Source organism: Neocloeon triangulifer, unplaced genomic scaffold (assembly GCF_031216515.1).
Source record: "Neocloeon triangulifer isolate White Clay Creek 2 clone unplaced genomic scaffold, ASM3121651v1 ptg000014l, whole genome shotgun sequence".
In the NCBI taxonomy this organism is placed as follows: domain Eukaryota; kingdom Metazoa; phylum Arthropoda; class Insecta; order Ephemeroptera; family Baetidae; genus Neocloeon; species Neocloeon triangulifer.
This window is the reverse complement of record NW_026775556.1, coordinates 8833227-8859607: the sequence shown is the minus strand read 5'-3', so window position 1 is coordinate 8859607 and position 26381 is coordinate 8833227. Positions and strand designations below refer to the sequence as shown.

General features: G+C 39.3%; 1 protein-coding gene across 1 annotated transcript; it reads right to left on the bottom strand.

Annotated features, from left to right (window-relative positions):
* Nucleotides 1–2077: 2077 nt before the first annotated feature.
* On the bottom strand, nt 2078–26311 carry LOC132199716 (reticulon-4-like). Its single transcript, XM_059624653.1, has 6 exons — nt 26147–26311; nt 24762–25264; nt 23534–23671; nt 21560–21586; nt 21401–21502; nt 2078–2652 (listed from the first exon to the last, which is right to left on the bottom strand). Exons 1-6 carry the CDS (start codon nt 26274–26276, stop codon nt 2518–2520), a joined length of 1035 nt encoding a protein of 344 aa, XP_059480636.1. The 5' UTR covers nt 26277–26311; the 3' UTR covers nt 2078–2517.
* Nucleotides 26312–26381: the final 70 nt, after the last annotated feature.

The window sequence follows — 26381 nt, the reverse complement described above, 5'->3', positions numbered from 1 at the left end:
AACAGTTCAAAAAAAGGTACTTACATACTGTTGAAAAGGCAGCATCAGATCAGGAACAGAACATGAAAAAAGATAATGATTAGAAAGGAAAATCAAATTACAAATTAAATTAATTTATATAAATTCAGAATATAATATTGCCTTGAATTTTGTCATTCAATTTTATGTTTAAAAATTAAGAAAGGGGAATAAAAATTTGGGTATTCAACTTAGAAAAAAAATTTGTGCAGGATGCATTATCCAATTTATCAAGGCCTCACCTTTAATACTGTTTAATACACTACATAATTTTTGTGTTAAATAAAAATTTGATTATGTATTGCACACAAAAAATCAACCCAATTTCTGGTTATCAGATTAATCAGGGAAAATATTAATTATAAATACATGAGATTATTTTAAGAGCATGCAATTGATGTACAGCTAAATTAAGAAAATATAATGAATTTTCATAATATTTACTAGAAATGCAAAAGTAATAATAAAAAATCCTATTTCTAAGCTTGTGCAAAATTTCTCCCTAATCTTATTGTTATAGATGCTGGTGTGGAGAGCACGCGGATACAAAGTTGATCTCTGCAGTGGCGGTTGAGATTATTTATCTCGAACCTGTGCCCCTAACTCAAACTAAGTGGACCACTTACGCCTATTAAAACGTCAGGCTCGCGACACTCGGCTGTCAAAATAGCACGTGGCCCTCGCGTCGCCGCTGCTTTTTATTATGGGCACGACGCCAGCGGCGCCGTCACGACTCTTTCTTGAAATGCGCCGCGTTGAATTCCTCCAATCTAGAATATTGTGACGGGCCACGATCTGATAAATTATGTGTTTCACCCGAATTTAAATTTTGTTGCAAAGCAAGGTAATAAAAAGAAGGAAAAAACTGCACGCCAATTTGCTAGCGTGAAAAATGCGGGAGCCGCGGCAAAAAATGTAACAACGTGCAGGATATAATAGAGAGCGTTTTGTAGCAACTCTTTTGCCACAAGTGGAAACCGATTTTTTTCTCCTATTTTTAGTTCATCGCGATCGTCCAGCAAAATAAGCCGTTTGTTGTCGGTAATTTGGCAGGTGCGGATCACGAAGAAGAGGTAGTGTTCAAATTACGCCGCATTGCCCTGGGTGAAAAACGCGCGCCGGCAGCTGAGCTGAGGAGCAGCGCGCAGGAAGAGCCAAATTATCTGGCCCCTTTTTATCGGCGCAACAATACGCCACTTTAATAAAGTAATAGCCTCTTTTCTCCTTGCAAATTGATTGATCCATTGTCTTATTTTGATCGCGTTCTAAATAGCTCTATTCTTCAATCAGGCAAACTTCTTTACTTTGATTTGGAGATAATTTTGTAATATTTAAATTTACAATGATTTTTAGGGAGAAATTTCGCACCATTTATAAAAATGTTTGCTAAACTTGAGCATTTTTGCTGATATTTTTAAAAATTAATTTTTTAATAAATTTAAGCAATAAAATTAGTATTTAAATTTGCAATTTCTTCAACCAGGAAAATTTTCAACTTTGATTAAGAGATATTCTATCAATATTAAAATTTAAAATAATATTTTGGATAATCTTTGTGCCATATAATAATGATATTGAATACTGGTTCGCATAAGTTATTAAAAATTAATTTTAAAGAGCTTTTAAATTATTATAAATATAACTTTTAATTTAAATTGATTTTAATACTCACGTTCTGTTATTAGGAGCACAATGTGTGGCAGCACCCATGAAGAACAATAATCGATGTTCACAGCAGCAACCAAGCAGATGGCGCAGGGACACGTTTATGAAAAATGGAAAAGAAGAAAAACACACGTTGAGCGTTTTGGGCGACTCGAGATATTGAATTGAATAAAAGAGCGTGTTTTACATCTTAATATTACAGAGGCAATGAGGGAAGAATTTTATAGACTCACTCGCTCTCATAGATTTAAATAAAAGAAATGAGAGAAAAAGAATTTGTGGGCGCGGGAGGTACTTTTTACTATTAATAATAAAATTAAAGCCAAATTTATTATTCGGTCTCGATGGGCGAGTGGGCAAAAAGAGGGAATAATATATATTTTTTTCTCTTTCTCCGGCGCATACATTATTCAATCTTGTACACGGCCAAATAAATTTATTACAAAAAGGGAAGAAATTTATATCCATTTCATGTAAATTACACGCCATGATTATGTAATAAAAATTCTTATCTCGGGCCGCGCGTGTGTGTGAGTGAGTGTGTATGGAAATGGGCCGCCGTGCACACCGGGCAGCCCATTTTATTCAGCGCAACATTTTATCAATAATAAATTTATTAAAGTGCGCCGCGCTCGGCGATTTGTTCGTATTTTATGCGCGGCGTGCATTACACTCTTTCTCGTCGAGAGAAAAAGCAAGAGAGAGAGGCCACGATAAAATACGAAGTTTCTGTCGCTCTTATTACACCGTCGGCCGGTGAATATAAATAAATGTGCGCGCGACACAGCCGCCGAGCGATTCGACTCGACGTGCTATGCAAAAGAAATACGAATATCAAACTCGTGAGCGCGCGCGACGAGCGAAATAAATAAAGTCGATCTTCCTAGAGCAATGAGAGAAGAAGAAGAAGAAGAAGAGATTGAGGCGCGGTCCTGTCAAATAAATTTCACCACTTACCACGCACGGATCCTGCACACGGAGAGCAGCACATGGAACAGACAAAGATGAAAAAAATTAGTTCTATAAAAATGCACCGAAGGTTGCTTTTTGGCAAATATTTAAATTTTTGGTATAAAAAATTCGTATAATTTTATTTATTTGTCATAATTATATTAAAAAATTTTAAACTAAAGTAATTAAAATATTTGTAAAAATCTGCAATTGAGGGATGATTGATTGTTCTATGCTATATTTTCCGTAAAAATTGATGGTTTGACGCGCAAAATTATTTTAATAAAGGATTGTTTTGAACCTATTCGTTTCAAAATGATATTATCAAAGCTCATGAAATTATGGCAGCAGCCCGCAGATATTGTTATTCCTTAAAATATAAACATCTCATAAGCCCATTGAGGAAAAGAAAATTTAAATTCAAATAACCATGAATCAACCCTGGATCGTGAATTTCTACCACAATATTTTTAATTCTAATACCCAAGATCCCAAGTTACAGTAAAAATTTACCTGTCTATTGAAAATATGAATTCACAACAAATTTGAGCCGCAAAATTAAGCAATCAGAAGTTAAAAACTTAATAAAATTAAAAGTTAATAATAAGTTTTTTTTTTTTTTTTTTTTTTTTTTAATATTTTCATCATAGGATTATTATTTGTTGCATCATAAAAAAAACGAATGATAAATATAGGCTACAGAACCACATGCTAAATTTGATAATAATTTTAAGACTTTGGCCCAGAATTTTTTATTTAAGTAGAAATTTCAGAAAAATTTGAAGTTTTAATGAAAGTAAAAAATAATGAAAATGCCACCTGAAATTTATCGTTTTGAAAATTGTAATTGCAATAAAACCTGTTGAGTACCAATGAGTACTAACTTTTAATAGTTTTCAAAATGCAATATTGTAGATTTTAATTCCATAATAAATAGAATTTCTCTCATTGATTGTGAGAGGAAAGATTTGCGACTGTCTTTCTCAAAGGTCGATTTTGCACAAGAGGGAGTCATCGTGGGTTAAAAAGGAGCACGTAAGTGTACGTCTGTACCAAGCAAGCGAGAGAGTTTTCTTTCTTTTCTCGTTCTCTTGGGCGAACGAATCGGACGGGGAGTTGAGTCGGAGAGCGGCGTAATTGATAGCAGCTACAAGTGGAATTGAATTTATATCGTGTATTTAAAGCGCTTATCTCGGTAACAATTAAAATTTATTATGTAACCGCGCGTTGGCTGCTTGCACGGCCATAATATGGCGCGCGTATCAACGGCGCGCAGACGGACAAGGAGAGGATCGGCGCGAATATTTTCGCTGCTTTCGGCCGCAAAAGTTATTAAAGGTAGAGCCGTGCATAAATTTCAGCCTTGTTTATTCAGCAAGTCGTAAAAATAAATTAGCCGGTGACACGATCGTCGAGTCTCGGCGGCGAATATGGCCAAAGGAATCACCGAGCGCTTTTAAAATATTTTTAATTCCCGTGTGCGCCGCGCGCGAGCGCTCACCGGACAATGAATAATTAGCGAAATTCCTGCGAACGAAACCCTATACCCCGTGGCGAAAAGTAAAAGCCGAATAATTTATATAAGCAGGCCGCTCTAGCCACTTTTCAAACATCTGCGTGAATAATAAGCAAAAAACGAGAGGAAAAATCGCGCGCGCGAGAGAGAACGAAATAGGCCGATTTTTAATCTTTATTGATTGCGTCGGCTCTCGATTTAGGACGAACCGCCCTCTCTTTCTCTCTCTTGGCCGGACGAAACTGGCGGCGTCAAATTTGCATAATAAATTGAGCCAAACGCGCAGATGCTCGGATATCTTCTGCACGTTTTCGATTCAATAATAAAAAGATAAGAATCTCTCGGACCGTTTGAGGATTTCATTAATGAATCAGGCGCCATTAGCAATGCTTTTTATATCCTCAGAACAATTATCCTCATTCGAAACGAATTGCTCAATTTATTCCAAGTGGGGAAAAAACTAAAAGGCCTGCTTGCGATTGAGAGAAAATTTATTCCAAATGGAGATTTATTTCCTTGTTTGTACTTGCCTAGAATGATAAGTATTTTCTGCTTATATAGCCAATAAATAACACTCAAAATTTAAAAGATTTTTTCAAACTGAACTAGAGGCACAAATAAATAACAATTTTTTTACAGATCCTGAGTAACAAAAAAATTAAATAATAAATTAATTGAAGTAACTATTTTTTATTAATACAATTATTTAATATTTTTATAAACCATGGGAAAACAATTAATTATTGACATTTGAAAAACATTTTACTGCCTTTTTCCAAAAGGGTCGAACGCACGGCGCTTTATACAACATAGTTTCTCAGGTACGGCGTAATTAATAAAACCGAATCCGACGACGTGATTTATGCCCCTATGCGACTGGAGAACAATGGAATGCCAGGCGCAACGAACACGCGAACGCACTTTGCTCTCTTCTTGTCTGTCTCCACCAAACTTTGAATATAAATCAAAATTGGATTCTTCTCGCTGCGTGAATCCACGTTCAAGACAATATAAAATATATATATGCGACCAAATGCCTGAGCGGTGACATCAAACTGGATACTTTTTCCTTAAATGGTCAAATCGTCATTTTATCTTGACCCACAATTTATTTGTGTGGAGCTTAGAGGAAAATTCGCAGATCTCTTTTACAATAAAAAGAAGAGAAACAATAGCGGCGTTTGCTCAGTGTGGTGCGTCTGGCCCTGGGCCAAGTGCTGCTCTCTTAATAATATGACGGATGCTCCTCAACAAGGGTGTTAACTTAAGTAGCAATCTGCCACCACAGCTGCAAAGGCGACGAACAGCTTTCGCCAATTTTCCTCGCTCGTCTCTTGAAAAATAACCGCAAATAAAGGCGAAAAGTGTCGCACGTTAATTACAGGCGACGCCTGATAAAATGCTGAGCTGCTTGAGATTATCGCGCGCGGCGTAATTAGCGAACGCCAACATGATAAATCGACACTCGCTTTCGAGTTTTATCGGCAAGCAACTGCGAATCGACGCATCTCTGAAGGGAACTAACTGCGAGGCATCAGACGCAAAAAAAAGATTGAACTCTGATTTATAAATTAAAAATACAAATTTATCTGTCATGAAAATAACTGCAGCTTTTTCTTGGGACGACTTTTCAACGTTTACAAAAGAAGCAATAATGCGTTAAGTATATTTATTGAAAAATTATAATAATTCTATAACTTAATTATAGAATTTAACAGTTTTGTTATTATTTTAAGTATTCCACTTTGCATTAAATTGTATAAATCTGATATTAATCTTGGATTGCTCTCTGCCACTTATTTTTATCTCGTTTTTTTTCGCAGTGAGTATTTCAGACTTTATATGTTTACGAGGTCTGTCCACGACACGAAAAGACAGGTTGGACAGCGAGAGACTGCATCAGAATAGACGCGGTGCACCCGCTAATTGCGACCCTGCTCCGATTGGCCGATAATTATAAAAAAGTCTCGCGGATCGCCATGCTAATGAGGCAGCTTTTCGCTTGGCGATAAAACCAAGACCGCGCGCAGAGTAGAGTTGATTTTTCTTCAAAGCGAATTCCTCGCTCGTTCGCCTCAATCGTGAGAAAGGAAAGAGAGATAAATATAAAAAGTCTCGGGCTGCTGCTCCTCCTCCCGCCTTTTAATTTCGTTTCCTCCGAGATATAGGTGGGTGAATGGAAGTCCAATAAATTTATGGCGCGCTCGCGATCCAACAACAAATTATTATTTGGAAACGCAGAAGCAAACGCAGCAGTCAAATAACTAATTAAAAACAAAAGTTATGGCCTTTAGCGAGCTTGGCGCAATAACTCAGAGCCACAAATCAACTCTCGAGATGCTTATTTAGACGCTCGGATTAATGTCTCCCACTCGTGAGTTTGTGCGCGACTCCCGGGTTACTCGCGCGACACGATATTTTATTTCATGCTGTTTACCCGAGCGTCACACGCCATTTCAGTTCGGCGACATTTTTCTAGGCTCCGTTTTTTCACCCCGAGGCAGACTAAAATGCGCACCCATGAATTATTACCAGATGTGGGGACCGTTGAAAAAAATTAGTCCATTTCTGTGCTGCACACAACTATATGACGTGCCGTGCCAATTAGTCCTTTTCAGCTTTTTTCTGAAATTCAATTTTTAAAATATTATTATGCTGTTAGGTCTTGTTTCATGTCAAAACGGGGATGTAGTTGAATAATTATTACAAGTCTCCATTATCCTTATAAGATCAAGTGTAATTTTTAAAATATATTGTTTTTAGAACTTACTTCAAAGAAATTTGTTTAAGCAGTGGTGTTTTAACTATAACTTTAACTACAGATTTAAAAAAAAAAATATTATATTCATTGATGAGTGCTATTTATGATAAATAAGTTTCAAGGAAAATAATACAGCTATAGAACTTACAAAATTAATAAATCAGATTCAAATTTAAAATATAACTTTCGCACTAGTTTTCTCCCCTTTCCTTTTTTGATTGGAATATTTATCCTTTTTTTAATAATAAAGATATATTCAATAATAAAATTTATTTATGAAGAAAAATCATGATTTGAAATTATACTTATATAATATATAAATTTTAAAATTTTCGTTCTTTTCTAACTGTTAATTACTGTCAATCCAATTACTTTGTAAAAATTAACTCCTCAGCTTTAGAACTGATTACTTAAGCAGTTTATGTATTTTACAAAAATTAAAATGATATACCAAGGAAACTAGACGACTTGAACTGCTGGCAATGAGAGGTGAATCCAAATTAAATCCGCCGCAAACTTTTTGCCCAGGGCATAGAGAGAGTGCGTTGCCATGTCGCACGCGCGTATTAGGCGAAAAGTCCCCATCCTAGCTCTTGCAGTGCCGCGCGCATGGGAGCAAAAGTTCTTCTCGAGAGAGAGAGAGAACAAAAGGATGCCTGCGAGCCAGAGAGAGGAATGATGCAAAGTCGCTCGCTGCCTCCTATTCTCTCTCTATTGTCCCACATGAAACATGTTCATTATTCGAGCAAGGCTAATTGGGGAGCTTAGGGTTGTCTCTTGCTCGACTTGCCGAGGGTAGTCGCAGCAGTCGAGTGGTATTTTACGTCAGCGTAATTTAATTCAGCCGCTGCCGCCGCACGAGAGAGAGACCAAGTATATATAGAGGCAAAAGAAATCATCGCCCCTTCGCGTGGCTGGGAAATATTTATCATGGCGCTAATTAAGAGAGGGTTAAAACTCGTTGTTTGTTTGTATGCACGCAGCACTAATTCACTCGAATCGCTCCAAATTCGGCCCGACGCTAACCACATCTCGTTATTGCTTTGCAGGAAAAAGTTATTAATGAGCGTGTGGTCCACCTCGGCCAGGCTAATAATTTATAAATAATAATAACGATGATGACGATAATGACGCTGAAAAGCAAAAAGCGGGAGGCTGTCAGCGGCTATTCAATTACGCCGCTGATTAATTTCAACGCCCAAGTTTCCCATTCTCAAATTAATTAGGTGACGAAAAGGTCGATTGAAACTTCATGCTGCGGGCCAACGCAATTACTTTTGCAAAATTAGTACTTGACTAGGACAAAGGTCAGTATGGGAAAGAACAAATTTCCATCGCCAAGGGCCCAAAATAAAAACAAATACTTTTAAAGCTTGAAGAGCGATTGGTGATGGAAAATTCCATCGGTCCTGGTGACTGATTAGAGCCAAATTGAGCATTTCGCTAAATAATTCACGCAAACAGAAACTTGCTTATTGGCCTTGCACGCCAAAGAGTCCTAATTATTCAAATTCAACATTGTCCTGATAATTATTTTGGTGCCTGGTTCAGCATGCTAAATTCACGTGCATCTACTCAGACATAAACAAAATAAACGAGCAGCACTTTTCTTTAAATTAAAAATTCACTCCTCGTGCGAACAAATTTCTCGAAACTAAATTTTAAAGTATAATATAAAAAGATTGGATTTAAAAATTGTACAATTGTTTTAATCGTCAAAATTATTTTTTGCAATGTTTGACTTCTTCGATGAAAATGCAAAGTGAACAAAATGACTAAAACAGCACTAGCAAAATAGCATTGAAGTCTGCATTCAGTTCTCAGGGAAAACCGAGTGCCTGATCATCGATCTCTGTATGTGCACTGTTTTTATTATGGCAGGCTCATCCTTTGAGAAACTGACGCTCCTAGGTCTGTAGTCTTCCTCAAGCTCAAAATCTTTTTCAAAACTTTCCTCGTCTGCAGTCTGCACTACGGGGAAACTCTCCTTTACTTCAATAGGCCTCCTGTTCACCACTTTTGAAGCTTTCGTTTCCAACTGTCTGATGACATTTTCCCGATCTTCAACCTTGTTAATCACTTCACTTGAACTTACGTTCTTTGGAATGTTCAACTTCACTTGCAAATCAGGAACTATTATATGTAGAGGCGCAATTTTGCTTGGCTCGGATGCTTGATCATCGCACTCAATGGCGTCCGGGCCCACAAGCTTTTTCAAAAGAGGCTTCTTGTACGAAGAACTCTTCTTTTTGGCCTCCTTTTTCTTCGGACTTGCTCTAACTTCTGGAACCTCTTGAGGTTGAGTTTCCATGGCACTGTGAGGGATGCCTGCGGCAACCTGTAGTTTTAAAAACCATTTAATTTAAAATTCATTTTCACGGAAGCATTGAGCGTGACTGAATTTCTATGGTAGTGACTTTATCTACTTAGGTTATACAAAAATCAATATTAACCTGGAATATCTCCGTGGGATGAACAGACTCTGCTGCTACTAGGACATCACTCCTACTGTGGTGAGCGCTGATCCTTCTGCCAAAGACACCCTGGCTCATCATCTGCACGTTCATGATATCCTCCAGTTCTTCCGGGGCTAGTATGTTGAGGGCCAAACACATGTGCAGAACCAGCAGCTGGACCACTCCTCGCAACAGCAACATCTCGGCTAGAATGCGACTTGCTATGCCCCGTCGTCCAATATTTAAAGACTCCCAAACCACTGAACTCTCTTTGTTCCACGATTGATTTGGTGACGAATCTTCCGTGCCGCGCACCAATTAATGTTTTTTTTTTCCTTTTTCACGATCGAGAGATGCGATTGACACGAAAGCGAAAGTCATCTTCGCCGGAACAAATTCATTCTCTCTCGCGTACGCAGCCAGCTGGAAAATAGCGCACGTTTGAAATTTTTCTCTGCGACGGAGAGAAAGACGGATGGGTCTCGGTGCAAGTGCATCTCGTCGCGGAGAAAAATGGAAATTTATGATGCGGCGTTTCCATAAACGTGCTCGCCATTAATTTTGTCTGCGGGGAAAAAATTAATTGCTCCGAGGTAGTGGACGACACGAGACGCGATTCCCGCCGGTGATAACTTAATTTCCAGCTCTTGACAAGCCGAATGGAATTATAACGCTGAATTAAAACACGTGCACCAACACGGCCGAGAACACGGGACGATTAAAAATGCTGTTTATTAACCGCCTAGGCCATAAACTTTGTGCACGTACGTATATATGCATGCTTGGTAAGAAACACAACTTTGCAAGTGATACCGTCTCCAGTGTGCTATCTAATGCGAAATAATTAATCTGGGATGAATGCCGGGCAATTTGCTCAACGCGTAATGACAAATTTAATGCTCTGCCCAACACGTGTCTTGTTCTCGTTAGTGTTAATCAAAGTCACACATAAATAAAAGTTGAATTTCATTGTTTAATTGATGACATAATTCAGAAAAAAATTTAATATTAAATTATCTTATATCGGATCGCTGATATTAAAAAATAATGCTTGTTTTATTCAAACTGCTTTGGAATGCAGATGATATTTTTTCAACCGTGAGTAGCTGAGTAATTTGCATATTATTTCACTTGATCCGATCTGCGTGTGTGTTTAAAAGTGTGCAACAAGTAATAAATGACGAAAAACTATGTCCCGCGTGGTAATTTAATACGAAATTAATTACAGCTGATGCATTTAATTAAAAGGCCCATCGTTTCCGGTCTTTATTTGCTAATAGCCGGAGCAGCAGAGTAAATATTCATCGCTCGTCTTTTTTATTGCAACCGGCAGTGCGGAGATATAGAAAAAAAACTTCTGAGCGGCCGGTTTATTGCGCTTCGTCGTGTTTCCAGCAGCGGCACAAAGAAATTGAATTCAAATTTTCACAATCATAAAAATGTACCAGCACGAGAGATGAATATTAATGAACTGGATAATTATTTTAATGCATTCGCAGCGAGCAGCAGCCGTTGCTCTCTTCTCTTTCTCTTTTCAGATTAATTATTGCACTCCGCCCCCGTTAAGAGGCTCCTTTTTGCCGCGAGAGTTACGGCCTCACTATTTCTTATCAGCTCGTAAATACTTCAGCTCATCTGGATCGAATATTTTTCTCTTGGCAGCAGTCGAAAACCGAGAGAGAGAAACAAACGCCGTTTAGTGCGGGCAACCCGACTCCCTCATGCTGCCGTTTTGTCACTCGACGCGGGCAGATTTAGCTTTTTGCCCGACTTAATGATGCAAAACGCGACCAAATGTCGTCGTAATAAATTCATCGCACTCGCTGAGATCCGCTCTCAACACCAGTCCATGTTTCACATGCACGCTCGGCTAATGCCTCTTTTCAAACAAGCGCGACGATTTAAATTTCAAGCAGCAGAATTTTTTGTCCTAAAGAAAATATTTTATTTTGGTCCCCTGCAATAATTCCCTCTCTCATATTTTGAATGAATGAACTATCACTCGACTTGGGCGGTCCTTGCTCGAGGTATAGTTTGATTTTTTTCATTTAGCTGAGGTGGGTGTTTGCTAATGTGAATTTATCCACGTTCGTCAGCACCAAGATACAAATCTCATATTGTCAGCAAAGAGTCGTGCCGATTTTTGCAAATCATGCACCGTATTAAAACTATATGTACACATACACGCCTGGGCTGAAGGAAATTTGCATCCGTCCCGTTCGGATATATTTGCAACGGCGATGGATATTAAATCCGTTTATTTTTTGCCGTTCATTTCATTAACGGCGGCACTCCCTCCTGGTCGCCGCATGGAAGAATCATTAAGGTTTGGTCCACACCTCTAAACTCCGTTTGGAGAAACGAGACACAGAAGGGAGAGTCTTTTAATTTATAAGTCAGAGTTTGGGAGAAAGACAAAACAAAATATAAATCACTGGCAATTAATGCGCACCGACGAGACACACATTGAATAAAAAAAGGATGAAAGGGACAAAAATCCCTCTTTTAAGAAGATAATAAAAAAAAAAAAACTTTGATGCTACCGACTGCTTCTAAAACTGTTCATATCTATTAAATTACAAAAAGAAATATATATTTAAATTTTGAAAGTTTAAAAATTTATTTAACTGTGGATAAAATTTTTATTGCATTTTTATCAAATTACAGGGTCTGAAGAAGTAACCCGTTTGAAGGAACTGAATGCAAGTTGTCTTCTGTAGCCCGGGTCACTACTCAGCGTCACCGAAATGCCTCGGCTGCGTCCATCACGACACCTCGTACACGCTCGATAGCATTTCGAGCCAAAGATCCACCATGCGATTAGATCTTTTTTTGCCTTCCACTCTCCGACTCTCATTTGCATATAATGTAGCAGGCAGACGAAAACTTTTGTTCCGAGAGAGGAATTAAAAAGGGCACCAGAGAATCACGGGCTAATGAGAAAGAGAAATTCCTGCGCGGCAAAACGCGAAACAAATTGCGTTTAATTCGAAAACAAATTCGGCTCCTTTGTCGCGCTGTCAAATAAATAAAGAAAGAAATCTAAGGGGAGCGAGCAAGGTATTTTGAGTGAGTGACTGGCGGCGGACGAGAGCGGCGGGAACAGGTGTGCAACTGAAAAATAGAGTGCCATGCGTGCTCATTACTCTTGTCCCAAAACAAACAGATACATTAACTTTTCAACCGCACGACCGGATCGCATAAATTTAACCCGGCCGACTTATTTATAATGCCCTCCTCCCCCGCTCTAGCTCTTTCAAAATCCAGTTTCTCTCGTTCACCCCGCGCGCGATGAATAATTTTCTCTCCGAGAGCAGAATATTTATCGCGTCGCCTCCCACACGTTTTGTCAAACAAATTCAGAAACGGGAAAACAGCCCATACATAATTTTGCCAGAGCGAGTCTGCGGGGCGCCGCCAAGTATATAACCAAATCAATAAAACGGAAGATATATACACTCGCTCTATAGGAGGAAAAGGAGCCAGGTGCTGAGGAGACGCACCAGAAATGAAAATACGAGACGTTTTTTCGTCTCAAACGTCGCCTGGCAGGGGACGTTCGAAGAGGAAGCGAGCGACCCTAATAAATCACGCTTTTGGCAACTAATTGGCGGCGAGCAGGCGCCGAACGTTCGGCGCCAACTCGCACTTATAACAAGCTCTTACACATGTCATAATCTCGCAGAGGAGCGCGTAATTGGGATTCGGCGACGTCAAAAAATAATAATTGTCTTTGGCACTCGGATGAGCTGCTCTCTTGCGAGGGTGCAACTGCGGCGATTTATCATCGCGGTAATTAACCGCAGAGAAAAATAAATCTCCTCACTTCTCACGACAATTTTGTGATTTAACTCGGATCTCATATAAAATAAAAGACTTTTGAAAAAAGTAGTTTTCAAAATTCTTTGTTATAATTTTTAAGTTGAAAAATATACTTCTTAAGTTGCGGAGAGACAGAAATTCCCGCGGTCGTTTCCCGAACACAATGGTGCTTTGTCTCAAATTAAGAGTGACTAATCTCATCCCTCACGTCCCAATTAGAGGGCACAGCCGAACAAACCACCCGTAAAGCAAATAAATAAACTCGCTTGCGAGCGCTAATTAATGAAGAATTAGATCAAGAGCGTGGTGTTGTTGTAAATCCGATTCTGTTGACCCCGAGGAGGTGCCAAGAAATTCGCCGCTCTTGCGCATGCAAAGGACGGCAATATTTTTATTTTCATCTTCTTTTCCAATCGCATTCCGTTGGCCGACAATGATTTAATTGTCGTCCTCTTCGCACTTGATGTTCGTTTTGAAATTTATTTGACGACTTCGAAGACGACCGATCGAGCAAGTGACCTTTGATCGGACGCCGCAATAAACAAAACAAGTTGCGAGTGACTTGAATGCCGGCGCACATTACAAAGTGCTCTTTGCTTATTAATGTCCCGGTCGTGTCATTAAAAGTGCGCACAGTCCCGGCTGGAGAGACAAATCAGCAATTAGTAAGACTTTATTATACAGCAAGATGCACACAATGTGATAAAAAGTTCAAAATTCTTATCAGCAGCGTATTCACTTGTATTAAATTATTTAACTTCAATAAACAATAAATTGCTGCTTAATTTTAATTTAAAGACGATAAATATCATGAAATTTAAAGGGAGTGTCTCTTTAAAAAGATTTTAATAATAAAAGACTCTGCAATTTTGTGCTATCATGGAGGGTGGCGTGCACAACAAAGGACACACAAAGCGAATCGAATTTTTGTCGTCGTTAATGAGCTTTGCTGCCTGATGCTAATGGAAAAACGAACACGCGCTATTTTTTCGCCATCGCATAAAACAGCCCTGCTTTTCGTCATCATCATCAGCTCGTCTGTGTAAATCCAACACACAAACACAACCGACCCGTGTTTTGGCCAAGCAATAAAAATGCAATAACACCGTTCCGTACTCGCGAGGCCACATTAATTAGATTTTTATGCACAACCATTTTTATTATTTTTTTCCGTATGTCTAAATCGAACACGCCTAAAATATATATACTTCAAATTTGATGTTTCAGAATTTTGAAAGCCTCCGTTCTGGCTGGTTAATTGGGCTCTTTTACCAAATGCAATATCCTGTGGGTGCGTCTGGAGCCGGCTGCTGCACGGCGCCAGGCTTGAGGTGTTTTGTCGCCTGAAACCCGACCCCTGACAAGCTTTGGCGACGCAAGAAGAGACGGGAGCTGAAAACAAATCTAGCAGCACCCTAGAGAGAGAAACGCTGTTAAAAACTGGACGCTCGTAAAACATTTAAAATAAAATAGTTATAAGGACGTTTGATTTATGTGAGACGAAATTCTTGAATGAATCGCAATAAGGATATTTAATTCAGATAATTGGCTGATTCTAGTCGCGGCTGATTACTAATTTCGAGCAATAAAAGTGGCAATAATTTTTCTTGGTCGCCAACACACAATCCTTTCTGCTGTCGATCGCTATCTGCGGCGGTTCATTATATAACGCGGTCGACGAGATGTAGTGCGGTGATTACAATGTAATATAATGAAAGCGAGCCTCGCGCGTAATAGGACCAACAAGCTAACAGTAGCCGCGAGAGTGTATTTGTTTAGAAACGCCGCGGGGTTCAACTGATAATTAAAATCGAAATTTATCGCCCGCGCTGCCGGATTTGATTCATGCCACCGAATTTCGTCTGCTCTGAATGGGATTTTCTCAAAAAACAAAATAAGAGAGGCGTCGAAATGTAAAGAGGCTGCGCTGTCCGCTGATTTGAATCTCGCGCTCCGAAATGTATAATGATTGGTTGGTCTTTTAGAAAAGCAGAGCGACACTTTTACGGCCAATTTATATTTACTATCTTCCACGTTATAACCATTGTCTGATTTTATTTTCCCACTCGAAAATAATAAAAAGTCCAGCAGCTTTGGCTGAATCAAATTGCTTTTAAAATGTTTTGCTCCGCAGGAGGAACATAAATTAGGTAGCGATTATCTTTCTGCCTTCTTTCGAAATTAAATGTCCGCACCCAAGTCGATTCCGTATAAATTTACTTTGAATATTTTCGAGGCGCGCAGGTAATGAATTAACTTAATTTTACGACCGATTTAAACAAATAATTAGCGGCGCATGTTAACAAGTGGTCGTTGTAGATTTTTCTAATTATTATAAATAACAATTTTTCTCGCTAACAAGCACCCGGCTGAGGAGCAGAATAAGCAGTAGCCGCTTGTAGAACACGAAAAATGCGTGCGGCTGAAAAATGTGTTTGCTCGGTCGGTTGGTGGCTGCTTGTAATGAGCCGCCTCTTAATCATCGCAGGCTCGATATAAAGAATATTCCGTGACAGCCCCTTAATGAGCAGCCCAAGCTACCGCGCCAGAGAGCGTTATTAACGCGCGCGGTCGAGATGCCAAAATATTAATCATTTCCTAAGCAGCTCCTCCGAAATATAAAAATAAACAAATCCCCCGCAGCTTTTTTGCTTTTGTTTCTCCAGAAGGTCCAGATTCGGATCTTGATCGTAAAGTGAACCAAACGTCACGAGCTGGTCCGTCCTTGCCGCCACCCCGACGCACTGATTCAAATCTCGGACACAGCACTAAACCTACCCCTCAAACACGCCTAAGTTAAAAGTTACTGAAGTGCAAATATGGAGATGAGACAATTTTTTTCAGCTGAGTAGCTCCCAGTAAAATTATAATTAATTAATTCAGTATTCTAAGCCGATTATTATTCAATAAGTTAAAAAGCATAATATTTGAAGTTAGTGACAGATTTGCTGGAACATTCTATTGCATTGAGGAGACCTTACATCCACTTACATCCTACAAATAATATTATATTTTAATATATTTATGTGTATAAAATTTTCAAATTGAAACTTATAAAAAAAGATAAAATATGTTATTATATAAATATAGCATGCAAAGATGAGATAAATTAATTATTTAATAAATGTGTATGTAATATGACAAAAATTTCAATTATTTAAAATTTTAAAATTATTAATATCAATACAAATTCGAACAACAGGCATAAATTGTGATTAAAAAGAAAAATTTTTGTGAATTTCCAAGAATTTCTTAAATCAGTAAAAGGTGAACTCTTCAAAACATTTTTCAAACGAAAAAAAAATGAAATTGGAGATTTTGAAATCATTACAAATCTGATTCAACACACTTGGCCTTTTTATTTCTCCTCTCTCGTAAATAATTTGTGCGGCTAGGTGGGTTGGCCGGAGAGATCTCGATAAGGTGGACAGTTTTAACAAGAGGTGTCCGTGCGATAGCATCTCTCGTTCAAATACGAGAATAGGCAGGTCGAGGCGCCAATCATCGTTTCCAGCAGGCACCGTTGTTTTACATCATCCCCTATAGCGACCGGGAAGAGCTTGTCTTTTTTTTTTAATTTCGCGCGCGATCGCTTGTTTGCTTTTTCAGCACCAACATCTTTACGACGGTCTGCCTTTTTATGAATGGGCCGGCCGTTTATTGGACGCGATATCATTTGGTCCCATCGCGTTTTTCGATTCCCGCGGCCGAAGTCAGTCTGCGCGGCACCCACACCTTTTCGCCCCCCGATATTTGAATGGCCGCGCATTTCCTGCCTCCAACAGGCCCATAAATTTTCTCTCCGGCACCATAACACCTCTCCCTTCTAATTCCAAAATTATTCACCCAGCAGGTTCATTCAAAAGAAATATAAAATTTATTTTCGCATCAGAATATTGGACCAAATTTTTTCCAGACAGCTAGGACGATAATTTATTTGTTGTGACTGACTGACTAGGCGCTAGTTTAATATCTCGGCGGACGTGGAATATATATCGTGGATCACTCGCTTGTGATGATAGATGAGGCCAAGTCGGTCGCGGGCACGTTTGTTTGGATGTCACTAATGACGCGACTCCAGCCCCAATTATGTTTCGTCGCTCATGTCACAATTCAAATGTGTATCAGCCTTGGGTGGTCTCCGTGTCTCTTCTTCTTTCTCTCTTTTCCGATTCGTCTTTTTCTTGTCGGAGATGAGAAAATTTTTGCAAAATCTGAATTTCTACTGGATTTTGGCGAAACGGGGTGATTCATTGCGCCGGCGAAAGCGAGGCGCTCGAACCGAAAATACCCGGCCAGGGATATTAAAAAGCTGCGCTGCCGTCGCGAGAGACGTTATATATTTTACGAGCTCAAGCATTTTGAATTATTGCGCGACCGAAAATATTATTAAAAGAAATAAATCGTGGAGCGCGCGCGGCAGCAAAGAGACGTAACGCTCGATGACTTGTGTTTATTTTGGAAAAACTAATTACCACACGGCCAATAAATTGCTTTCCCTCCAAGTCGCATGCTAATGACGTTTACAGTGAAGCCGTTCCCAATCGGCCGATCTATTGAGAAAGGGTTATTGGAAATAACGAGCACGAGAGAGATGCGAGAAAGGTTTATTCATTAACGGTGCATCACCGGCGGGCCGACAATTTAAGTTTATTTATTGGCTTATTAAACGAGTCAGGGGTCATATTTCATCTCTGCCCGGGAGCTGCGCGCAAAAAGTTTCAGGTTGCAGGTGTTCAACTTGCTGGATTCAATTTCGCTTAATAAAAGTGTTTTGCAATTTTTTTTGCAAACACGTTAAAATTTAATTTGTTCACCGAGAGAGCGTTGTCTTTTGTGTTTTTGTTGATTACATTTTTTTTCAGTTTCCGTTCAATTGCATTCACATTTGTTCATTTTTTGCACTACTAATGCACTTCCTGATCGTGTTGCGCGCATTAAAAACACTTTTAATTGCTCGCGAGCACGAAATCCATCAATTGGGAATTACGCGTGTTCGGTGGGATCACCTGCTCTGCTGTTGTTTGTGTCACTCGACGACAGACCCTACAGCTCTTCCGATGACCACGACAGTCTGGTGCTGCGACGAAAGGGTTGTTCGGCGGTCGTGTAATAACAGCAGGGGAATGTCGGGAATGCACTCGTTGCTGGCGCCACGCGAAAAAAGCTCCGAGACCAATTAAGCGGTCCACAATATACCTGAGAGCGCGGAAATTTCGCTGCTTTTTTCCGCCACATTCCGATCGATTCGGGACCAAATCACTCTTCTATTGTTGCATTCCGGCGCCATTTGTTCGATTTGTATGACATGCGGCGCGAATTAAATAAAAATACACACACAAAAATTGTAAAACTCGCCAATTCGGTCAATTAGCATTTCGAAGTTGAGGCCTCGTTTGGCAGAAGAAATTTGTCGACATTTGTAAGAGGACTTGTTAGGCGCACGCCAAATTAATACCAGCGCGACGCAGTGGCACGTCTAATTTTATATCACACACTCTTGATTTAGTTTACAAGACGCCCTTGTCGCAGCACATGTTCCCAATTTACTCTCTCACTCTCGAAAATGAGCCGTCGAGCTTTTTAACGGCACAAAACACGAAAGAACCTCATGCATTTTTTTATTATTTTCATCCTACGAGAAAACAACTTTTGATATCGGCGTTTGAATAATTCTTTGTGGAGTCACGACCCGACAAGACCCGGGTTAAAGGAGTCTCTCGCGGGGTTATACGGAGACAAATTAGGGCCTCACTTCCCATCACGCATCACGCGCTGAGCGATTTTTCCTGCCCATTTTTTACTTCTCCGCGGCTACTTTCGGCTGGTGAATGGAGTTGGAGCGGATCCAACAGTTTATATATTTTACGGCTCGGAATTTTTCTCTTGCCGCGTAAAATGAACATCTGAGGCCATAAATTATTGCTAGAGAGAGTTTGTGTACTTGCGCGATATCGCCGTTGATTAGGTTGATCAAAGCACCTCGCTGCTGCGAGACTTTTTAATTCATTGCCGATGGAGTCAAAACAGAAATAAAGATGGGAGAATATGGGCGAGCAGCTGTGAAATTTGTCTATCTGTCAAGTTAAAAGGTGTTTGCTGGTGAACATTTTCACGCTAAAATCCAGCACCAAGATAAAAATGGGCTATATTATTTAATATTTGCTTTAAAAACGTCATTAAATTATTTTTAGATGCTCATTTAATATATTTATAAACGCAAGGAACCGATATATCAATAATATTATACTAACACTCTCAACGGGATTTACAGAAAATTTGAGCTGTATGAAATCCAAAACAACAATATACGAAAGGAAAAACTTAATAAAATATATTTTTTTATAAACCAATAAATTATTTAGAGTTATGGGCGCGGAGGTACAGGGTTTTTGGGCGGGAATGATGCGCTATGGGTGGTAAACAAAAGCACATTATGGATTCGGAATGTGCAGCTTTGTGAGGATTAGTGCTGCGCTGTAATCTGCACCCTCTCGGCGTGCGCGCGTGTGTGTCAGACGGAGCCTTTGGGGTGTTGAATATGCATGCACTCGACAGTGGAGAGCAGTTTGGTACACGGATGGGAGGCGCAGCGGCAATAGAGAGCATGGATTAATTAAACCGACCGACCGTCCGACCGAACTATCATCCCTCTAGTTATAATTCTACAACAGCTAAATCCTCTCTCGCTCGGCGCTCGCACTAGTGCGCTGCCGGGTGGCCGCGCCGAAAATTGAGTGCTGCCGTATCTACATATATATATAATGCAAGTGGGTTGGTCTCGTGTGTGGGTACATACACATTATACATACGTGCGTACATATAGAATAGATATAGGTGCCTGCTCTGAAATGCACATATTCAATTAGAGGCGCTCACACGCAGCCAACTTTGCAGCGCCGATCCCTCGAGGTTGACGCCAGTCGACAATTGCTCGACCATACCGTTTTATGTTAAAATTCAACTTCATATACGCTTACAGCAATAATTCAATATGAAACTCCAATTATTATTGTTTCTAAAATACAATTTAACAATTTTTTTACATTTCATTGTTTATTTTAAATATTCCGGATAAGCGTTTTCTCATGAGCATATTTTAGCAAATCTAAATAAACAATCAACTCTACTCTACCTTTCATATCCAAAAGTTAAATTGGAATTGCATTAATTTGATTTTTCATGAATTAGATCAAAATATAAAATTGGGAGAAAAATATAAAATTTAATGAAGGCAAATCTGGTTGCTCAGTTGCTAGAATGCCTGCATCTGAAAAGAGGTGCTGAGATGAGCCTCGTCTTAAATTGTCTTTAATTATATAATTTTTATTTATTAGTATAAATAAATATATATTAATTAAATAAATATATATTAATTAAATAAATGAATTATTTTTTAAAAAAACTTCAAAAGGAAATAATAAGTGCAGCAAATATTTTTATAAATGTTGCAAATTAATAAATGCCAGAGCTACAATTTATTATTCAAAGCCCTTTAAATGCAATTTATGCATTTTGATCCGCGGTTTGAATGAGCGGTAGCAATTTTTTGGAGGTTGAAAGTTCAGACTAGATGACAGTGCAGAACCACATTGATATTTATTGTTATTTTGAAATAACACACCGTAAGCCGTGAGAAAATTAAATTTGAAAGTGCAATTTCCGTTGAGCAATCTGTTGCAAAACAAAGGCGGGCCCTGATAAGCATAGAACGGACGGCCAGAGTGAAAGAACTCGAGTGGCCCATTCCATTATTCGGCGCAACGCACGCGACCCTCGCGAACCACTTGATTATAATAATGAGCCGCAGTCGGGTGCTCAAAATGCGGCTGACTTATACGATTTTTGGGGTTGTTACGTTTTAAATAATGTCAGCATGTTAAGTGGGCCCATTATGGCTGGTATATCGCTGCGGCCGGGGTTGAAGCGGGCGCGTTTTGTTGCTGCCGCGAGAGAAAGAGAGGCTCTCAAAAGCAGAAACAACGCGAGCGCCAGGCCTTTTTCTCCCTTTTGTAAGCGAAAACGCGGTGGCTCTTTGTTGCTGAATAATGGCAACGCGCGGCTGGCGCGTGTTGTCGGATTATGAAACAATATCTAACATGCAAATAAACAGCGGCCAACAAGGCTGAATACACGTTACCAGCGGCATTATTCGTCCGCTGGTTTTGTTCAAATTTTCCGAGCCAAAGCACTCGCGGTTTTTGTACTCACCGTGAGCAGGACGAGCTTGGGCTTCTCGGCGGCCAACTTGGCCAGCGCCTGGTAGTCCACCTGCGACGCCTTGGCCAGCCACTCGCGGTCCTTCTGGTCCAACTGAACAAAAATTTCAACTTAAACACAACGCTCCATTTTCGCAAGCGTCAAACTCACCGGCCGCGCCTCCTCCTCGTCAGCACCCTGAAATCAAAATTTAAAAATTAGATTTTCTATTTTTTCGTGAATGAAGCGCAGAGAGAAAAAAATGGAGGAAATTTTTGCTTGGTGAAATTAGAGACAGGCCTTTTCCTCAATTAATTTTTTTTAAACAAAATAGGCATTTATTAAATAAAAATATTAAAAAAAGGAAAATTTAAAATGAATTTATATATTTTATTTTAAGTATATTATAAAAATACTAAAGAAGCGTAAAAATAAAACAAACGCGTTTATGCAGAGTAATATTATGATTATTACAAAATTAAGTAATTTTGACTGTAATTGAGAGGCCCATTTTACTTAAGTCAAATACGCAGGTGGTGAATAATATCGAGTCATTACCGTGATGGAAATGCCTGTATCTATGCTTGGGATAGCAGTTTCAGATTAGAATGAGCACAAGCGGCGAGTGTTAGCCTGAGGAAAATTCCGCAGAGTGGAAACAATGGGCGATCTAATTATTGTGAAGTGGTGCTTTATTTACGGCATGACCGAGCCCCCGCGGCTGCCAGCGATTGATTTCCATTTGTTGGATGATATTTGCTTTGACAAACAATGGAGCTCAAGCAAGAAGATGGAAGATGGTCGCGATTGAGCTCCAGAGACAATGCGCACCGATCAACTATGACAAGGGTAAAAACTACGATTAATTTTTCTTTCAACAATGATACGATTAGGCAGGGGGGAAATGTGCAAATCTAATTGCGTCGGAAAATTCAACTACGCGGAAAAAAGTATCATTAATAGACCAGAAAAAACTTCAAAAAAATAATTAAATAAAATAAAATAATTTTATTAAAATACTTGAAGCTGGATAATATTAGAAAAAAAGTGTTTGAATATTTTCAGAGACATCAAGCATGAATTAAGTTTTGTTGATCCAAGATCGGTGCTGTATTTATTATTATTTATTGTATTTTGAGTGTTGTGTTGATCGACAAGCTTGTTCGGGAGTGAGCGAGAAAGAGAGAGGATGACTTTGCTAATCATCGCGCGTGTCATTTACGAATAGCGCACAGTCATTGATTGGACACGGAGAAAAACCAACAGACAGACAGCTCATTAAACCCCCGGAGACAAGACGCAAAACAAATTGCCTTCGCCTCTCTCGCAACACACACACACACGCGGGATATTTATTAATTTTTTCTCCCCATCCGCATGAAATTAATTCCGTATCTCGAAATTAAAATCTCGGTGTCATCTCGATTTCTGATTAATTAATATCCATGGCAGCCTAAGAAGGTGACCGCGCGCTCATGAATATAATTTAATATATGCAAGCGAGTTTCCCTGGTGATTTTTAATTTCTTGGGAGGCGCCAGTGCTGATAACAATCGGTGCATATAATAACGAATTATTTTGAGAGGGGCAATTTGTGCTCGCAGCGGGAGAAAACAAACAGAGATGAAGCTTTCATGACTTGGCAAATAACTCTGGAACACCCTAAAACACGATCCGACGCACACCAGCTCAAGTGATCTCGAACTATGTACGAATAAAATTTCACCACTATCTCATTTCTTATTTCAATTTCGTTTCGTAGCAAGTTGGAGGGCGTAGCTAAACGCCCGGAATGAATTAATTAAAGATACAACCAGTTCGGTTGGCTCCCCTTTTCGCAAGTGATTTGCGTTCACAACTTCTTAGCTGCAAACTTTGGCTTGTTCCAAAGTTTCTCGAACCGCAGCAGCAACTTCCAAGCTGTTACGCTAACACATATAAATAAAATTCCAGGCGAAATTGTGAATCCGCTCATTTAATTTAACACCTTAGGGGACAAAATGAAACTAAATTTAAAAATTCACTGGATAATATTTTTATGGATTACTCCAATTGTTGAAAAACAAATAATGATTAAATAATATTATTTTAATTTAATAATAAAATATTATATATCTACGTTTTTTTTATTAAAGAAAAGCTGACCTTGTCGATCTTCTTCTTGTTGAACTGCTGGAGCACTTGTCGCGTGTCGCCCTCGGAGGCCATGCGGTTGAATTTTTGCGTGCGTTCTTTGACGCTGATTTTCGCCTCGGGTTCTTTTTCCAGTGACGAAGCACTCTCCTGAAAAAAATTTAAACAAACTTGTCATAAAAAGCACAGGCCGTAAATTACCAGCCAACATGATATGAGCGGCGGCAGTAATAAAAAGTTGTATTTGAAATATAAAAATTTTGAAAAAAAAAATAAATGTTGCAGGGGTGCGACAAGTTTAGCGGCGCCGGTACATGACATGAGATGAAAAATTTGTGCGAATTAAAAGTGGGAAGGGGGTGGCGACGATGACCACCGCATCGGGCGGCGGAAAATTTATCATTCTTTTTACCAGCCGCGGCAGAGAGATACAGGGAAAAAACGGCCGTTAATGAAACGAAACTAATTTATCGCTACTCACTCTCGAAACAGAAACGAAAAACTGCTGCGTGTGTTTTCGGCCGCTCTCTGCCCGACTGGATCAAAATAAGCGAGCCAAATGAAAAATATTGACTCGGGAATCACTTCAAGTGTCGTCGTCACAAGGGGAGAAAAGAGATTAAGAAGTGTATGACTTAAGTCTGTGCTCTAAAAGTCTTAATTTGGGACAATAAGGAAGAATTGTATAGGCAATTTTACTTACTATAGAAATAATTTTAATTTAGATTTAAAAATTGTCAGAGGTTAAATGAAAATTATTCATATCTATGGCCTATGATGATGATGATTGTGCAACATTATCAATATTGTACGCAGCAATTAAATTATGCATTATTATTTTCCCATTTCATTTTTTTTTTCATGACGAGAGTAGAATAAACGATGATTTAGAAATTTTCTTTTTCAATGCAAATCAAGTTTAATGCGTAAATGATAGCTGAGCAAATTATTACAGAGATCTTGAAAATTCCCAAGAATTCGATCTAAATAAGGAGACCGCAATATGTCAAGAAAAAACGGACAAATTATCAAACAAAAAATTGGTGCTTTAAACAAATGGTAGCAACAAATTATGACAAAAACAATTTTTTTTAATTTCTTTTTCAGAGAAAAATTTAAACAAAATTATGATTTATTATTTTATTAAATTAATTTTTAAAATTATTTTCAACTTCACTACTTCTTTTTTTTGCAGTGATTCTAGTAGAAAAATATGCAACATCAATAATAACTGACTCACCCTTTTGTGCAAATGTTCTTGTCCTTCAGTTTTGGGCCCGAACACAGGCTCGGCAGGGACATCCATCCCTACCAGCAAGTTCTCCTTGCTGCCAAGGCTCCTGTCTGAGCTGCGCCTCCGTGGGGGCACTGGAGGCGGCGGGTCCATGCCCATCACCTCCTGACCTTCAACCAAGCGGAGGGCAGGTGGAGGGCCTACATAGGGTGGTGGCGCCGGACCACCGAATCTCTGCGGAGAGACCACAGGGGGCGGTGGAGGCCGGTATGGGGGCGGCACTCGGCCAGGGGAGTCGGCGGCTATCAGGTTTTCGACTGACATCCCCGAAACAGACAAGAGGGAACCGCTGTACGACGGACTTGGTGAGGCGGGACACGCAGGACCTAAATAAGGGCCTGCCGAGACCTGGTAGCGGGGCTTCAGGGTCAGGTACTTTTCGCCGTGTTCATTCTTGCTTATGTGAGCCAGCGTATTTACGTATTCCTTGAAGTACATTTTTGCTTGAACTGAAACATAAAAATTCAAAACGCAATTAAAGGAGTTTACGTCTAAGAAGGATATTTAATAGTTAAGAATAATTTCAATTATTTATTGATTATTAATAAATATCTGATAAATATTTTGTTGATGAAAATTGGTTGTATTTCAATCAATTTCAATATTTATAATGTATCAGACTCTGGCCCAAATTTAATTGTTTCTTTATAATTTGAATTTTAAAATAAAGATATTGAAATAAAAATGAATTTTGCACCAAATTCTAGAAAATAATTAAATACCTAAAATTACGAGTAAATTTCCCATGATGCCAAATCTGTTTCTTATTTCTCAGAGACTGACACAGCAGGAGGATTACAACGTTAGGGTCTTAGACATTCAACGAATTGAATAGAAGCCAAGTTTTTATTTTCCGTAATAGGAACCACCCTACCCCTATAAATAGTAACATGATTCATAGAAAATACACGTAAAATTTTGGTCTGATAAATAAGCCTCTGGAATTTTTAATGCCGATGAACATCATTTCGTAAAGAAAAATTAATGAAAACCTCCTTTAAAATTATTCGACCTCCTTAAACACAAAAATAAATTTCTGGTGTAGCAAGCAACGTGCATTCCAATTGTCGTTCTGCTCTAAAAACCCTTTGTCCGAGTTGCGAATTGCAACAGCTGTCAGCCGAGAAGTGAAATTTTCAATAAAAAAATTCAAAACAGCCACAGAGATAAATTGGTATGATAATAAGGGCCCCGAGAGCCCTTTTGGGCTCAAATTTGAAGTTTTAGAGGAGGAAACACGGCGTCAAACAAGTGGGCGGACGAGTGTAAACAAAGCCTTCGTGGCCGCTTTGAGAGCGAAAAAGAAAGAGAGACGCGGGGTCTCTTGTTACCTTTCGTTTCCTCGTTGGATAAGAAGTACCTGAAGTGCCGTACGAGCTCATGGTTGGTCACCGTGCCGCCCCTGGACAGCATGAAGGCTCGGATTGAGTCCATGGACAGCTCCTCGGGAGCCGCCATCATCGCCGAACTTGAGGAAAACAAACACCTGTGGCACACCAGGGCAGCCAACGCAACAAGTGATGCCAACCTAACTGTGCAACACTGTGGTATGACATTGCATTTTGT

Excerpts from the sequence above, each read along its gene's own strand:
- LOC132199716 (XM_059624653.1), bottom strand. The coding sequence starts at position 26,276 with ATGATGGCGGCTCCCGAGGAGCTGTCCATGGACTCAATCCGAGCCTTC. Across the intron at positions 25,265-26,146 it reads ATCCAACGAGGAAACGAAAG|TTCAAGCAAAAATGTACTTC; the intron begins GTAACAAGAGAC and ends TTTATGTTTCAG. Across the intron at positions 21,503-21,559 it reads ACGAGGAGGAGGCGCGGCCG|TTGGACCAGAAGGACCGCGA; the intron begins GTGAGTTTGACG and ends ATTTTTGTTCAG.